We start from the raw sequence: 18,598 nt of genomic DNA, 5'->3' as shown, positions 1-18,598 counted from the left end.
AAAATACCAAGTGTGAGATAGTGAATGCAGAATGGTTTTTAATGTGGTCACCACTGATCCAAAGAATGAAAGTTCTGAAATTGGGAATTACTTCTGTGACATATTTATGACAGATAAAAATCATAAATGGCAACAAGAAGTACTTTGTTTGGAGCTGATCTGCACCATCTATAAAGCGTCTTAGTAGGCAATGCATGAAACCGCTCTGCTGAAAAGTGCTCAGCATGCTGCTTTAAACAAGCAGACTCAAGGATCACTGACACTCTGTATATCACAGCAGCACTGCCAGTTTTCTTATTAAAAGACTAAGTTTTCCTGCAAGTCCAGACGTGCACACTGAGCTTTTAACCATTTTGAAATGTAAAGATACATAAATGTTTTCATCTCTCATCCCAATCTCCCTTTCAAATTGCTGAATTCAAGAAGCACTATCCAGTTACTGAGTTGCAATCTCCACTGTTCTGCTTTGTGATTTACATTTTTTGCTGTTGTTTTCAGAATCAATTTTCTATCGCAAGTCTCAGTGAGATACCACACCTATTACAAATTGCGAATGCATTATGCCATCTGTGAGAAAAGTATGAACAATCTTATAAAAAAAAAAAAGCAAGTAAAACGTATATTAAAGAATTATTTTGTCTGCTTGCTTTAACTATGACAGATATAGGATGGCTACAAAAATAGCTGGTGAAATCCAGCAGGCTAGCTGGTACTACAGCAGCTGTAGGAGAAGATAGAGACAGAGGATTTTGGTTGTGCATGCCTGTAATACAGATGTTCACTGCTCTGAAGGAAAATGATTCATACAAGCCATTATACCATAGGAAACTAGTTTCACTCCTCTGTAATGTACATCTAGGATGCCTATCTAATATCAATTACAAGTGAATCAGTTTTGGTATTAAAATGCGTAATACTACAATAACAGCCATCTCTGTTCATCCTATACCTGCTTTTAGTATTTACAAGTCCACTAAATTAAACATACTTCAGATTTTGACATGCAACTGAGGCCCAGATACATTTACCCCCTCAGCTCCAATTACGAGCAGAAGGAGCTGTCCCAGCTAACATCTCTGCAAATCCACAGTTACGAAGTTAGGCCCTAGTTTCTCCTCTGCCAAACCTTCAGCTCAGTTTTGCAATTCAAATGTAGTATGCCACCAAGCTACAGAGGGAAAATGTGTGTTACATATTGCAGGAATGGATTTTCTTCTCAGATTTGTATTAATGGCTATAATTCACTCTAATTTCATTCTTTTAAATCTACTGGAACAATTCAAAGCAAGTATCTATCTAGTTTAGGAAGTGTTTTACTTCTCATATTATGCTTCTATCCAGATACCCTTGCAAATGCTTCAGAACTTTGAATCTTAATGAAGCCAGTTGGTTCATTAAAAGCCCTTACCTACAGCAATGTGTGGTTACGAGCTGGGTGTGCTACAACAGATCATGCACGAAATGTGGTACTTCTCTACTGTGACAGTATTCATCTGAGGGGACATCTCAGATTTCTAATATGTGCATGCATATGTTTTACAGAAATAAGTGTGCTCAGAGAATGAAAGAGGAGATTAAAAAGAGAAACAAGAAAGCACGGCGACGATATCTCATAAAAGAAAGAGATGTATTTAAGCATCAACCAAATGACACTATTTTTCATATCATTTGTAGTGGAAGCTTCAAGACTAAAATACTCCACAAGCCATTAGTTTCTTGGTACTCTGTGACGGATTAGAATATTTCTTAATCAACTGCTAAAGCACAGAAGAAGGCCAAAGCCCAGATTGAAGCAAAGCTGAGTAATAGTGAAATCCAGGGATGTTCAGCAGGGATGCTATCAATAGACACATCGCAGAACCACAGAAGTGCATCAGTTTCTTAAAACTCTCGAAATGCACCTACCATTTTGACAATTTCTTAGTCCAGAATTTGAAGAATCACATTAAGAAACAAAAGTTCTTATTTCTAATCAGGGAAGCAGATTAAAAACCAAAAAATATTATGAGACTCAGATTACTTGCCGAAGGTTCTGGACCACTCCTTTGCCTGGAGGCACTTTGAAAGCCCACACAGCCCACCCAGAAGTGGTCCTGCTCTACTGATTAAATATTATGGACTGCGTGAGGTTTTCTGCCAATGTATTAATTCTACAGAAAAAATGAAGAAAAACAAAAGTAAGATGATTTAAATCTCATTCATACAATATATTTTCGTCTCATTCACACAATATATTTTCGTCTCATTCCCATGAGACTGGCATTCACACAATTCACAGCGATAGTCACCTACAGCTTCATTGTCCACCTGGACTGTACCAGTACTCTCAAAAGGATGGCCATCAGAAGTCAAGACAAACAGGATCGGTGCGAACCAAGGGTGGCATCCCTTCACAACATCCATGTTTCTCATCTGTTTCCACAGTACAGACAAGCATTGCCATTTTTAAGTCATTGCAGTTTGAGGAAGAAAAAAGGGGTTGTAAAATAAAAATAAAATGCCAATCATAGTAGTGGATCACCTATCTTGTCTCATTTTGTATTTCTGCTGATTGACAACCTGGTGCTCTTGTAGCATACAAAGGCAAAAAAAAATCAGGTGTTCATTTCAAACTGAAATGTTTGACAGATGTAACACCCTTCTGAAATGAAACTGATGAAATCTCAAATAGGAAAGTCCATCTCCTGTACAGGGGAGAGATTAAATTTCAATGGGCAAGGTTTACTGTCCTTAGACAGATGCAGATTTCATTTATTTTTTTATTTATCTGACAGTTGTTAAAAACATGTGAGATGACTAGGGCTTTGCTATTGGTGCATCGTCTACCTCCTGCTGCTCTGGATGCCGCAGACTTCAACGCAATCCATGTTCCAGGGTACTGTTGTCACAAACTGAAGGCAATTTCAAATTCTCTTACTGGTAACACTAGCACTTCACTGATATTTTGACCTCTATTTTTGAAATGGCGAAAGTGAAACAATTTGACAAGTGACTGAAAATTCATACTGCTGTATACATATACCTAAACCAGAGAGGTAAAAGAAGCATTTTTACACTATAATGGGAATGACCAGATATGACCGAAGGTAGAGATCAAAAGTTTACAACTTCCTTTTTCTCTACTCATATTCACAGAACGAGGTATCAAGGAACATGCAGCACCGAGGAAAAACAGAAATACTCGGCACAGCACCAAGACAAAATAACTGGTGTTTCATTGCACCATCTTTCTAAAATAGACAGCTGTACAAATGGCCAGATAACAATTTAATAAAAAGTCAGTAAGAGTCTTTCTGTTGATTTGGGAGCCTTTGAATTTGAGCCATAATCTAAAGAAGACTTTCCCAAAGGCAACTGTGTACATTATATATTCTGTGCGTATATACACTATTCAAATGATACCTTTACTTAAAGAAATGTGTACCCTTAAAACCCTTCTCTCGACTTCAGTGAGAAAACTGGACTGGATCATGCTCTTCACTGGTGAAGAGTACGGCTCACACTGGATCATACTCTTCACTGGATCATACTTGTCACTGGTGTGGGATGCATCTCACCCAACTGTATCCATCAGCTTCAGGAACTAGTTTAAATCAGCATATTTCCTTTAGGGTGGAGTAAATCGTGAACCCAGTGAAGCAGATTAGATTTGATGTACAATTAGAAAAGATGAATCTCACCATAACGTCAACAGAAGCAAAACCAGGTACTGTGTGCACAAGCGCTACCAGGTAAGTATACCGTTGAAAATTACACAAATTGTACTTTTTGTGAATATCATTTGCAGAAATTAGGCTAGATCCACAATCAGTAGTTGGCACCTGAAGCAACCATAATGTTCAGATATATTCATTACATATCTCCCTGCAAGGAGAGGACTGGCATAACAACAGTATTCCCAACACCTAAAAAGCTACTAAAAACAAGGGTTAAATATCACTCTCTTTCAGGTTCTGCACCTTATTCTACACAGGAGGGAGGTGTTCTCTTAAATCAAAATTCATGGATCTGCACGCTTTTCTGGAGCTCCTGGACCCCTTCCTGTAAAACCAAACTTTTGTTAAAACCTTCTTCCAAAAAATGGTGGTAGGAGAAGACAGCGACTCACAGAAACCTCAGTGGTGAAAGTATTCCACCATGAAGTTCAGTAGCAAATCCTTTATTTCTCTTAAGGAATCTGAGTGAATACTCCCTATAATAACCTGATATATAGATCATATATAAAAACATATGTATAGTACAGATGCCTTTACATCAGTAACACGATTGCCTCCATAACCTTATGTGTTTTGAAGGAGCACAGATTATAAGACAGAAATTTGCATCTATTAGATTTAGCCATTTGAAAGAAATTACTGCTAGCTACCAACCAACAAGAGGCTGTAAGAATGGCAAATACCATTCACAACTGACACATAAACTTAATCTTACTTTTTTTGGTATTTTAAAGACTAGATGATAATATAAGGCATAGGCTAAAGTAGCTCATTTGATTGAAAATATTGTACAGGCAGATATTTAACCATTTTTAACAATTAAGAAAACCAATCACAGAATTTTCTTACTCATAACACATGAAAGCCTAGGAGGTACTACGAACATCCTGCAAAATTACAAATAGAAGTAGTTATATCTAACACTTAATTTGGATGGAAGCAATGAGGGAGAATGGATGAATACCAGTTTGAGGCTACTAAGTGTTTTACAAATTAATATCAATAGCTATCCTCTTCCAGCTAACAGCCAGCGAGAATATCCAGTTTAATTTTTTGGAGTGGGGAGAGGTTGCTATTTTAAAATGCTACCTAGATCTTGTTCCTGTGAACCTGGGGGAGGAAACAAAGGAAGGAAGAAAAATCTGACAGTTGATCCTCCACATTTTGTCAAATTCAGCTCAAAATAAAATGATTCACTTGATTCCCAATTAATTTACATATTTTTTTAGAATTTTGAAATACTACCTCAACATCTTCTTATTGCTTTTATAAAGAAGTTAACATCAGGAAGTTAACATCAGAGCTGCAGATGGCGTAAATCAGCAGATTTACCCCAGTTTGGATTTAGCTTCAAATGTTGAACTGTTACTCTAAGAAAGAGTTCCTTACATTCCTCTTGTAGCAAGAAGTGTGCATATTCCCAAACAACTTTCAAGTAATAATATTTGTGCACAAAAAAATTCAGTGTGGCATTTCACAAAAGAAATGGCAAAACTACAACATCAGCTGATAGGAAACTACAGATGCTCTACACCAACAAATCCTGACAAATGCTGAATTACTCAATTTTCTCTCTGTGCAACAGAAGATGCAGGACAACCCATGCCAAGACTTTAAAACAAATCTCCCCCGCAACTCACTAGCTGCAAAAGAAACAGCAAGAAGAAACAAAGAATGGGTAACTTTTGAGACTGGTATAATTTAGACACCTCAGTATGACTATAAATCAGATTTTTAACCACCTTTGTCTGTATTATCACACATAATTTATGGTACTCCCAAAACCTGAAAACTAAATTGAGAAAGCAGGCCAAATCTTTCCAAGATTTGGAAGTCCAGATTTTTTTTAGTAAGATCAATACGAATTTAATATCAAAATTATAGTGGCCCCAATGCTTCCCTGAATCCTTAGGTCTTAGAAATAATCTACACATGGTTTTGTATGACTACAACAATGTTACTATACAAAACAACTTCATTTATTTATTTGAAGTTTTCACAATCACACAACCAATGTAACAGTGCAGCAATACCAATTTAAGCCGTCTTCTGTCAGTAATGGCTATTTCTGTTTCCAGAGAGAGTTTATAGCTCACTAGAACACAGTCCATTATGACAAAATCATTGCAACTATATTAGAAGGAACTTTTTTGTATGATATTTTAATTATAAAGGAACGGTTAAGATGATATGCCTTTTGTGTCTAGACAAGCACTTAAAATCTCGGTTAGGTATGAAGCTAAAGCCCCTTATGTTGCAAATGTCTTGCTAAAAGACGCCAATGGAAACGAACAAAAGATGCCTCCCTTCCCCCATACTTCAGTAAAATATGATAGCATCCATTCATTTCTTATCTATGGCCTGGGAAATCTTTTTCCAGTCAATGGAATGTTATCTCATGTAAACCAGAAATGAACTGATTAAATGCCCACATCGGTCTATTGGGATAAATCATTTTACATACATTCCACCACAGGCTGAAAAGTCAAAGCAGTAGTAAAAGAAGAAGAAAGTAATATATGATCTTGTGCGTGTTTGTTTTTCCTTCAGCGAAGACCTGGGCATTACAGAATGTATGTGAGATGGCTGTATTTGAGTAGCAACTGAGGAAACTTCTCAGCACAGACTTTACAGACCACCCTGATATTTTGGGGAAGAAATTATACCAAAAATTCAGGTATCACCTGTAATTCCTGTTAGATCTTCCAAAACAGGGTATGTCCATTTTGTCAGTTATATTCTGTATGTTCGGTGCAATTAAATGATAGAGTAAGAAGATACAGCATCTCCTGAAATAAATGAAATTTGAACTCAGCTATTCTTGAACTGAATTTGCCGAGATGAGGATTGGCCCATTAGGTATTATGCATCTGCCCTTGTACAGAGTACATATAGATGAGCAGTTCTATTACAAAAATAAGAATCCTAGAACTGATGAAGCAATCTTACCCAGGACTTGAAACCTGCCCTTCAGACAGGTAGACTGTGCCTGTAAAGAGCTGCCGAATGTAAATGGGTCACACTTTCCATATCTTTAATATCTGTTGTTTATACCCAAGAAAGCACATCAGGGGCAAGAAAATTAATTCCCCAATTGCTGTCAACCGAGTTAGGGAACAGCAATAAACAGCTTACTGTAAGCCTCTAGCTACAATAAAGTTGTTGTCAATAGTGTGGCTGATATAGTTTTGCTGTGCTAGAAGAATAGATTCTTTGGAAGTAAAAATCTGAAATGGAAACTATAAAGATCCTCCCTTGTTCCTATATACAAAAGAACATTATCACAAAATTCCAATAGCATTAAACCCTCAAGATGCAGTTCTCACTCCTACGTGTGCCACAAATTTATTAGCATTTATGAAACTTTGGCTTTGCACATTCAGGACAGATGAGACCTCAGTGATTCCGATAAAAATCTTTTGCATGGGAAAGGTTTAAAGAGAAATGAAGCTTGCTAAGCTTTTACTGTCTGTATCTGTATACACAAAATGTTCCCTACTCTAGTTTAGCATTTCTACTGTCACTATTGAAAATGGTATTATAGCTTAGGGTTATGTTCAGATTTCCATTATAACCCCCAGTTTTCACATGCTCTTAACTTTCTGAAAAATTCTTCTTTTCAGCTGAAATTTTCCATGCTTGGTCTCAGCTCAAAGACGAATTTCTTTAGACAGTTGAGCAAAATCCGTTAACCTATTTTTCAGTTATACAAGGATAGAAAAAATACACTCTACATTTTCACCATTTCTAATATTTTAGTATAGATATAGATAGATAAATATACAGAACTAAAAAACAATTGAATTTTACATGCAGATGTTTTTCCAGGTGACTAGTCCTCACCCAAGACTAATATCCATGCTACCACATAAAACAAATTAAGCATAAAAAAGAAACAATTGAATTGTATTTTTTTAATATTAAGTGGTGAAACAAGGCCACTAAAAATAATACCGCACACAAAATTATGGAATGCTATGGTTACAGAATTTTAATATTTGCAGGTGACGTAGACTCTGCACTGCTGTTCCAATGCAGATTTCCATCAACTTATGCACCTTGAAATTGCCACTCTCAGCGTATCAAATTAAGAGTCATTAATGTTTTCAGCTTTTCTTTTCTCTTACATAAACCCTAAAGTTACAAATTTAAACACTCCAGAGTAAGATAGCATCAATTACATTTGCCACAGAAAGCTTAAGTGATGTGCATTGATCAGTGGGAGCCTGGCTACTTGTTCCCTGATCAGGCAAGAACTCCATTGACTGAAAAAGGAGTAAAGCAAGCTCCATAGAGCTTATGTTATTGACTATACGAATAAAAATATACCTTAGTATGGAATGCATTTCATGTGTCAGTCAAGCCCCAAATCCCTAATTTCTGCCATCAGAGCACAGAAATAAAAGGACAGTGTTAACACATATTTAGCTTTCCTGAATCTACTAGAACTGTGCACATTTCCAAAATTTATAAATTATCATCTTGATTCAGAAAAGTGCTTAAAGTCTGCTCATGGCTGTCTTTCTTGAAGACAACATCGGATGTCTTTTGGACTTCAGGGATCTGCTTCAGCCCTACCATTTTAAATGAAAGTTAAGCACATGCCTAAATGCTATTTGATTAGGAATGAAGATTGAAGGTTTTGCTCATAACCCATACTGATACATATTTTAAAATCTGCATTATTTGTCACTGCAGTACTTCCAATCTGATTAAATGAAGTTATTATAATTTAAATCTGGGATAACCATGGTAAATTGGCCCTAATTTCTTTTATTATTTAATCTATTGTTAGTCTAATGACACTGAGTAGGAAGTTTTTGTCTGTTTATTTGCTTTTTATGAGAGGTCTTTCACATAGAAGAGCACAACATGTCGTCTTCCACTGTATTTCTATGTAGCTGTTTGGTGTAGTGACTTACTAATTTGAAGTGCATTTTAAAGTTCAATCAAATACTGAAAAGAACACTGATTGAGAAGCCTGCATAGATTTCAGTATTCTTTATGAGTCATAACACTGATTTTGGAAGCTTAGCTATACAAGCTGGTGGTGTGCAACATCCTTTCCATACTCCTAATTATGTGAATTAGCATTTAGAACAATCCCAAGTTCAAGTATTCAAAAATGCTCTTTTCAGAGCATCCACCAGGTTTACTGCAAGATAGGCACTTGAAGAAGGCTTTGGTTTTTATACTGGGTACTTCTGAAACATCAGCCTGTGCAATTCAAAGTGACATGTGAAGGCTTAACCACAGAATTTCCACTAAATTTATTGATGAATGCACAGAAATTGCCCAGCAAAAAAAAAAAAAAAAAACCCACAAAAAACAACAAACCAAACCCAAAAAACTAAGAAATGTGTATTGAACAATCTATTTTTGAATTCTAAAAGCTTTCTGACTTAGGACCCAGTTCTAACAGATTTCTAGGGCCAAGCTCCCATTAAAAGTAACGGGATTTTGCTTGAATGAAGTCCAAGTGTGGACTTGGGTCTCAGCTCTCAATATTAATGTATCTGCAAGATACAGTGCATGTGTATTTACCGTGGACTGAAAGAAATTGTAAGTAAAAATGGAGGATGCTAGTATTTCTTAAGACATATATTAATCCCATATTTCTTCTTTCCCTACCTTAATACCCTCCACAATAATTTCTGCACCCTTTGCAAACCACATAAAGAAAACTTGCCTTATATATAGGTAACTAATTACAACTTCTAACATTAGATACAGAGAAATTAATTATTTTAAACCTCAAGAAAACAGTACAGTGGCACAGAACAAAATATTTCTTCCTAAAGGATTTTTTAAAATGTTTTTCACATACTGTGGCATAAGCACACACTACTATTCAGTAAGATTTTTAAGTCTGAATACTTTGCTTAAAGGCCATACCCTATCACAACTCTAAAACCAGACCTATGAAAAAGTGTATTTAACTAACTCCTGTGCCAATGAATATTAGCTAAAATGCGTCCTAATTTCAGGAACTACAGACAGAATAATAGGAAGGCTGCTAACGATGACTACCATTGCTGAATATATTCCTCCAGTCAAAAGTGACAAGGGGACATTGCGTGCTGTAACACTCATCATTGGGGGGCAAAAAAAAGACACTATCGCCTTCCCCACAGAATAAAAATACATAAGCTCAGGTTAGATAACTGTCTACCTAAGAAAAAGTTATATTTTCAGTTACATATAACAGCTTTTGCAGGGAGTGATCCAAATCATATGATATGAGTATCTGCTGACTTCAAAAAGGATTCAATAAGACTTCAGTGGAATTTGAATCAAGTCCATATACAGGTATAATGACTGATATTATTATTAAACTAAACAAGTGTATTTAATGTAACGAACACAGGTAACTCCGAAAATACTGCCAGTACTTTTTGTTTTGGTTTTTTTTCCCCCCTCATGTTCAATTTCACTGTGCAGAGCTTATACATTCTGTCAGGTAAATCAGTTTTCGGGTCTTAACTGCCTCTAGATGCTGTGGGGGATTAAGAATTTCCTAATAGAGTTTGGAAAGCTAATTTAAGATAAATTAACAACATCTCAGAACAGAAAAAGGAACGTGTGGGTTGGGGGTGTTATATTTTGTAACTAAAACTGGGGAGAAAACTTCAGCTGAGTAACCACAGATTATGCAGAGCTCTTCTATAAATTTGTCAGGTTTTTTTTTTTTAAATTGGCTCTTTTTTTTAACTTACGCTGACAGTATGTATATGGTGCTGTGTAACAGCCTGAAGATGGGTCCGGGACTATACCCCTCTTTAAAGTCCTTAGAAAGGTTAAGGTTTTGTGAGAATCTTCTGCAATGTTTTCAGTGTCTCGTTGTAAGTACAAGTTGTTTTAGAGCAGTTACTTTAGCAGATCTGCCTCAAAAGTGCTTGTTTTATTCTTAGCATCTTGTTAGTGTGACACCTTACAGACACCCAAAGTCAAGACACAGTTCTGGGAACGTCACGTTCATCTCAGATAAGGCTAATGCAAGAGCAAGAGGATGACTTTATCCTAAACTTGGCTACTGTCAAAATCTTTTTGCAAAGACAAGCCTAAATGTGTCTCACTTGATTCTCTAAGATTCATAGCCCTAATAAATTCAGACAAACCACCATCACTTGGAGGGTACAGCGCCGGGAGGAATACGAACGTGACTCCCAACACCTACAAAGTCGGTGCGGCGAAAGCGAAGCGCTAAGGAAAAGCTACCTTGCAAACACGCAAACTTAACTACTGACCGCTCCGGTGCGACTATCATTAAATAAAAGGTTCTTTGGCTGTAAGATCAGCTTGATCCGTCCCTCCCCATCCCCCCCCCCCCCTTCTCCTAGCTACTGCAGGGCTGGCACCGGGCCAGCGAAAGCGACGTGGTACCTTAGTGCCATCTACAGGCGTCACTGACACGCTCATTTCGTGGCAAAAGACAAGCACCAATAAAATAAAATAGACAGCGCCGCATTTAAATCTTTATTAGCAAGGAATTATTAGACCTAAGAAAAACTAATGCTGGATTTGGTTGAAATATGAGTTCCTCAGCCTCCTAATCCCTCTTCAGATGGCATATTTCACAGTTTAAAATGAGTTATGACAGATCGCTTATGCATTACCAAGATGAGAAAATATTTACAATGGGCTGACTTTTTTTTTCTTTTCTGCATAATTCAGCTGTATTCAGAGAACGCATTCCTTTCAAAAGTATGCTTTGGCCATTTTTTAAAAATATGCGACAAACTGTCTATGCGGTACCAACTTTACTCTATTACAACAAAATCATTTTGAACTCAAAACAGAGGAAGACTTCCGTATGGCTTAGTTATATCCTACCAACAAACCACGTGCTTCACAGATGAAGTAGCTCGGAAATTCGGCTGTCTTTTTGTTAGGGAAAAAAATTGACCCCTTTAGTAACACTAACTTAGCAAGGTTCCAAATCAGCTTGAACTATAAAAGAAACCCAAGCCAACTCACTTTGAAATTTGAAACTGAATGTACATATCCCTCCAATCTTGAAACAGTCAAATTTTCTGACTGAAATTTGGCATATAAGGAAACAGTTTTTCTTCTTCAAAAACTTTTACACTTGGACAGTCAAATACTGGGGAGAAAAAAAAAAAAGTGGGGTTTTTTCAGTTTTGTTTATGCACGTATATGTGCACATGCACAGATGCATAACAGTCTTTAACAATCGGTATTTTTCAAAACCCAAAGTATATCAGAGGCATTTCACAAATGCATGGTTAAGCCCCATGTAAATGATAAAGGGCTCAAGTTTTTCTGTTTGGGTTTTTTTTTGTGTGTGTGTGTGGTGGTTTTTTTTTGTTCCCCCCATAATATAACTAAATTAAATTAGACTGAAACAAATAAAACCCACAACATAGTGGCACTTTTAATACTGGTTGATCGGGCACTTGTATGCAGTACTTATAGACCAGTAAAAGTGCTCGTTTACCTGTCTGGTGTGTAAGGGGCCCTTTGTCTTGAAGCCTCCTTGGGAACTGCACTCTGAGGCACTGAAGTGATCTGAACTAGTGGAAGAGCGTTTGGAAAGGGTGTCACAACCACCAACAAAGGTGTTGTCCAACGGGAGTTCCTGAATCACGTGGTGCTTTTTCACTGAAACTGGAGTGTCAGGTTTGAGATGAAAAGCAGACTGTGGAGAGGCAGATTTGTAATGCTTGGCAAGATCAGGACTGTTAGGCTTAAAGGTTGTTGGTGGTGCTGTGCCCCAATCAAATCTTCCTATACTTTGCTCCTCCAGCTCCGCTGGAAGGCTTATTGTCCCGTTGATAGGTTCATGAACTGCATCATCAGGTTTGGACTCCTCAATGGTCACAAAGTTCAAAAGAGAGCTCTTCGGAGATTTCCTTTTCTTCCTTTTCTTTTTCTTGTTTTGCTTGTTCTCCTGATTGGGAGACATCCACTCAGCACCTTGCTTGCTCCTCTGGGCGGCTTTGAATCTGGATGCATGTCGACAGCGAACGAGAACCGTGACAAATATCACAACTATGACAACCATGGCACCTGCCACAATGGCGATCATGATCGTGAGATAGTCCTCGTTTTGGTAGGGTTGGCTACTGTCCCCTATGTTCCGGTCCAAAGGTGTTTCCATAGTCCTGCGTATCAAGTCATAAATATAAGATGCGTTTCCAGCAGTATCATTTACATACAAAAATACAAGCACGAGAGTATGCAGGGATTTGGGATAACCCAAATCGCTTATGTTGACAACTAAGCGATGCAGCCCCACATCATTAAGAGTTGGTTTTTCTTCCAGAGTGATATTACCTGTCACTGGATCAATCCGAAACAAACCCTTGTTATTTCCGCTTACAATCGTGTACTTAAGCTCGGCATTCATTCCAGTGTCTATATCCACGGCAAACACTTCGGCTACCACCGATCCTGGAATTGCTGAGAGTGGCACTAGCTTAAAAGAAGTGTTAGAAGGCGGGTAGATGACAACGGGGCTGTTATCGTTAACATCCATGACATTTATGGTTACTTTCGCTGTAGAAGAGCGAGGAGGCTGCCCTCCATCTACTGCCTTGACATCAAAGGTGTAGGAGCTCTGCTGTTCTCGATCAAAAGAAACATTGGACTTTATAACTCCTGAGTACGGATCCAGCACAAAGTTTTCGTTGTCATTCAGGATGGAAAGGGTCACCGCTTTATTTTCCCCGGCATCTGCATCGGTCACTGTGATCACCCCCACCGTGCTATACTTTGGTAAGTTCTCCGATACGAAAAACTGGAAGTGATTATGAGTAAATTTGGGACTGTTGTCATTTTCGTCCAACACAGTAACAATTACAGCTGCTTGACTCTGCAGAGGAGGGGTGCCATTGTCTCGGGCTGTAACAGTGAAAATGAAACGTTCCTGCTCTTCTCTGTCAAAAACTCTGGAGGCTGTCAAAACTCCTGTCTTTCGATCCAGATCGAAAAAGGAGGCATTAGGGCCAAGCTGATAAACAATGTCTGCATTTTTCCCACTGTCTTCATCTGTGGCACTAATAGTTGTTAAGTATAGACCACGCCGGTTGTTTTCAGAAACTGACAGCTCAATTACAGGCTGGCTGAAAATCGGAGGGTTGTCATTTTCATCCTCCAGTTTAACTCTTACCAGGGCAGTCTGGTTCAAACTGGGCTTGCCAGAATCAGAAGCAACAATTTTAAAGCTGAATTCTTTGGTGCCCTCATAGTCCAACAAGGAAGAGGTCTCTAACAAATACTGGTTGTCATAAACCGCCTTCAAGTGGAAGGGGACCTCTCTCTCAATGAAACAGATCACTTTGCCGTTCACATCAGTGTCCTTATCTGAAACCGTAATTAGGGCAATCTTTGTATTGACGGGATCTTTCTCAGATAAGTACACTGTGCCATTGATGGGACTTATTATGTACCTGAGGTCTATGTTAGGAGGGTTATCATTTACGTCAGTGACATTGATGGTAACAGTTGCCCGAGCCGGTGTAGAGCTACCATCACTAGCCAGCACTGTCACTTTGTGAATAGCAGTCTCTTCTCGATCTAAGGACCTCTGAACTGTAATCAGCCCTGTGGTGTTGTTTAAAGCAAAAAATCTTTTGGTTGCAGGGGCGACTTGGGCACCAAAAATGTATCTGATTTCTGCATTGCTTCCTATATCTGCATCTGTAGCATGAAGCTGAATTACAGAAGTGCCTACAGGGGCGTTCTCTGGTATATGAACCTCTACTTGACTTTCTTTAAACACTGGCCTGTTATCATTGACATCACTTACTGTGACTTGCAGGATGGCTGTGCTGGATTTCTGGGGGGTACCTCCATCCTCCACTTTGATTTTCATCACGTAGGTGTCCTTTTGCTCTCTGTCCAAGTTCTGCTGCACAATCAGCTGAGGCCATTTCTCTCCTTCTGGAGTTTCTACAATATCCAGTCCAAAGACACTCTGCCCGTTTAACAACTCGTAGTGCTGCACACCGTTGAAACCTGTGTCAGGATCTGTTGCTGATGGGATTGGAAAGCGACTGTTGATCAGAGTGTTTTCTGGGATGGAGATATTGATGACAGGGGATGGAAACATAGGTGCATTGTCATTAGTATCCTTTACAATGATTTTTATTTTGATCAGCCTAAAAAAGTCATTGGGGAGAATCACCACTTCAAGTTCAAAGAAACATTCATTTTCTTCTGCATAGGAAGCTCCAGCACAGAGTTTTTCTCTGTCTATTCTGTTAGATGTCGTAAAGATTTCCCCGGTGGTACTGGACACTTTGACCAGAGGGGCATCCCCTGCTTTAGACACCAGTCTGTAGACAAGGCTGGCACTGGTCCCCGTGGCAGCATTGATGTGAGAAATGTTCAGGTCCTTTGGTATGTTCCCTATGGGTACGTTTTCAGGCAGCTCCTCTCTAATAGTGTAAATAAGTTCTTGAGCTATAGCAGAATCCAGCCTTAAACAGGCAATCAAAGCGGCCAACAGGTAAAAATCCCTCAGGTCCATGATAATGTTTTTATTCTCTTTTCCCAGATTTTAGGACTTAAAGGTTTCCAGAGAGGAATGATGCGCGATTTGCAAGAGGAGGCATGCATGGACTGCAGGATGCATTACATCTCATTTCTTATTTGGAGACAGCACTGTCAACACAACCACACAGAACAGCATTATTGGTTTTTTTAGGCATGACAAATCCACAATCTCCAACTACTACTTGTTTTTGCAATGCACGCTTGCAGCAGTACATTTTCCTACTGCTCCCTTTTACAAGCAGTCCTTCTGGACAAATGCACCAATATCCCATTGGCTGCATTTGCACAGACCAAGAATGGAAATAACTACTTGCAGGATTAAGGGTAGCTACAGTTTCGACACGTACTTTCTGAATAATTTCGTGGTACACCGTGTAATCCGTAACGTGCATTCCCCCTCTACCCTCCTCCACCCAGTCATCTGGTGCAAGTAAAAAATCTTCCCGCACTACTTCTGGATTCTAACTGCTATGTCAGCTGCCAAATGTAATTTGTTGTTTGCTTCCATACATATTTTTTAGCTCTTGCAAACCAGATTTTTCTCTGCTCCTTGTGCCTTGCATCCCCCTCTATAGCTATCGTGCTGGGAAATAACCACCCGGACATGCTGCTGCTGCAGCAGTCGTCACTGGCTACTTCACATCCCTATTAACTGATGAGACAATAACAGGACTTACAGTTTCTTACACTCTCAGCTCAATGTTTCCTCTCCAGATGTTGGATACTTCTCCTTCTGTTTAATAACCTTAAACTTTATTTGTTTGTGTTTAAACACAATATAAATCAGGAGGCTGGAGATTCCAAATGCAACTTAGGAGCAGCCAGCATGTTTACAGATGGGGGGGGGGGGAATATATTTTCTGATGACGAGGGGAGGAAAAAAGGTGCAGCCTTTCCCCATTGACACTGATCTCCCTTCAGGATGTTATTAGCAGCTGCCACACATAAATACTGCAGACTAATAATGCAGGTGGGAAAGAAAAAAAAAAAAAAAAAAAGAAAAGCGACAGACAGACTTCTGTTTGCATGCTCTGCTAACCGCGAATTACCCGGGTGCAAGGCTGCCAGCACCTACAGTTTGGCGGAACCGGGCAGCCCCTGAGCACTAATCTTATCTGCATTAAGCTGCACGGTAGCTGATGCCCGTGATTACTTCCAGCAGAGTGATGCAGGTAGGGATGCAGAGACAGCGAGTAGGTGAGCCTTTGCCACCAACATCAACTGAATCCGAAACACTGATTCTTTCCCTAGATAAAGACACTGCGTGTTGGCTTTTTTCTTTTCTTTAAATGAAATGCATCACGGTGTATGGGTAACTTTGCACTTACGTTGGTCGTCTACCTTTGACGATCTGCTGCAGCTAAGCAATGATCTGTTCCAGCAGATACAGCACAATGCATCTGGTAAAACACCAGTTTTGGAGAAATCAGCAGCAGCCAAACGCTTCCTCCTTGAGATATGTGTTGCTTCGGGGTGGCAAATTAGCAACTCCAGGGAACAAATTCACAGTTCTGTCGTTAGTCATCCTCTCCACGTTTCATTTCTATTAAGCGGCGATCCTTCGGGTGTTTAACGTGCACGAAACAACCCAAACAAACAGCAAGCAAAAATCCGGTGCACTTCTTTAGACCGGGGGTATTTTCCACTCTGCACTGCACACAATTTCCATCCCTCTCTCAGCAGAGCAGAGACAGCTACATGAAGTCTGCAACTTCTTACTGGAAATGACAAGAGTTGGTCTGGCGGTGCTTCTCTCCCCCTCTTTATCTCTGGGGTGATAGTTGCCCACAAAAAAAATAATTTAAAAAAAAAAATCCTAATAGGTTATTGCTTTAGTGACGGGAGGAAGCGACGGCGCTCTCCCTCCTCCCTCCCAGCCTCTCTCCCTCACACACGCTCTCTCCTTCTCTCTCTCTCTCTCTCTCTCTCTCTCTGAACTGAAATTCTTGATATAACTCTCAATAAGCCCAGAGGGAGGGTGTGAGCGGCGCTAAGCCACCCCTCCCGCCGCACCGCATTGGCCCGCACCGGCGGGGGCGGTGGATGGCGGAGCGCGGCCCTGGCATTGGCCGCCGGGCACGTCGCTCCCCGGGCCGGCCGGGCGGCGGGGGCGGCCGGGAGGCGCAGGGGCTCCGCGCCGCGCGGAAGGGTTAGGGGGGGATGCGCGGAGCCGGGCCGCGGAGGGGGTGGGAGGAGGAGCGGGGGGGAACGGCACGGAGAGGCGGGCTCGGAGACAGGCGCGGAGCGGGGGTTGCGGGGAGCGGGCGTTCCGCGGGAGGGTGCGCAGCGCCCCGGGGTGAGGGGAGGGGGAGAGCGCAGCGGAGGTCGGGGTCGCCCCGGTGGGTAGCGGAGCGGGCAGAAAGGATCAGCGGGCTTGCGAGTAGCCCCGGGGTAATCCTGGAAAAAATAAGGATTTGATGTGGGTTCGGGTTGGTGTGGCGGTCGGTTTGGGTTGGTTGGTGGGGTTTGGGTTTTTTTTTTTGGGGGGGGGGGGGGTGCCCTGGAGCGCGCTCGGTCTCCTTGCGCGGGGGAGCGGGAAGCGCCGCCGCCCGCGGTGCGGTTGCGAGTCCGGCGAGGAGCGCTGGTGGCCGCGCAACCTCCGCGGCCTGCCGCGGGGCCGGCGCCGCGCAGCGCCGGAGGAAACACCCTGCCCCGGCCCTCCTCCGCGCGGTTCGACCTTATATTTAATACATGTCTTTTCATCTATAATTCACGCTGCTCTGACTCCAGCCCCGTCTCGGCTCCCATTTACGCCTGCACACCTTTCTCCTTCCCCTTCCCGAAGGGTCAGCCGAGATACTCGCCGAAGGAAGGAGAGAACTGCTCTGCTGGTTTGCGTTTAGTCTGCTTAAACATTGAACTGGAAAACATGCCTCTCTGTGGCTTGATAAATAATAAAAGTGATCATTTTGCCTTCCCCGTAAATGACACAGGTAAATTATCCAGCTACCCACAAAGAAGCGTCACATGCCTGGAAGACAGTGTAATAAAATGCCAATGTATTACGATATGAGTGACCTCAAAAGTGTGACAGGAAGATGATTATAGTGCATTATATATAGTGCATTATATGTAGTGCCTTTTTCAACATTTTCTGAAGCATGAATGAACCTTCATTTGACTGTGCTTTTATTGCTAGCTTTTCTCAGCTTGAACTTGCAAGCCGTATGACACAGTACCTATCCAATTTAGTATGCCCGGGTATGTGGCCATGCTGGCTGTTGTTTCTGGTTAAACCTCTCAAATACATATGCATATAAAAAACCAAAGATAACATCAGCATTTGACGACTTCTGTCCGTGGGACTATATCTAGATAATTTAAACATCTTCAGTTGATAGCATTGGCCAGCTAAAGATCCG

General features: G+C 40.5%; 1 protein-coding gene across 2 annotated transcripts in view; it reads right to left on the bottom strand.

The window, feature by feature from the left end:
* Positions 1-17,165, bottom strand: part of PCDH9 (protocadherin 9) — a 698,197-nt gene extending 681,032 nt beyond the window's left edge. For both annotated transcript variants that reach the window (XM_075741725.1, XM_075741726.1), the window contains exons 1-2: positions 16,565-17,165; positions 12,175-15,344 (exon numbers count right to left, since the gene is read on the bottom strand). In XM_075741725.1, the coding sequence (XP_075597840.1) occupies positions 12,175-15,210 (3,036 nt within the window). In that variant the 5' untranslated portion in view covers positions 15,211-15,344; positions 16,565-17,165. The remainder of the gene's footprint in view (positions 1-12,174; positions 15,345-16,564) is intronic.
* Positions 17,166-18,598: the final 1,433 nt, after the last annotated feature.

This window comes from Balearica regulorum, chromosome 1 (genome assembly GCF_011004875.1).
Source record: "Balearica regulorum gibbericeps isolate bBalReg1 chromosome 1, bBalReg1.pri, whole genome shotgun sequence".
NCBI lineage: Eukaryota > Metazoa > Chordata > Aves > Gruiformes > Gruidae > Balearica > Balearica regulorum.
Note: the sequence above shows the minus strand (reverse complement) of the source record. Positions and strands in the feature narration are given on the sequence as shown.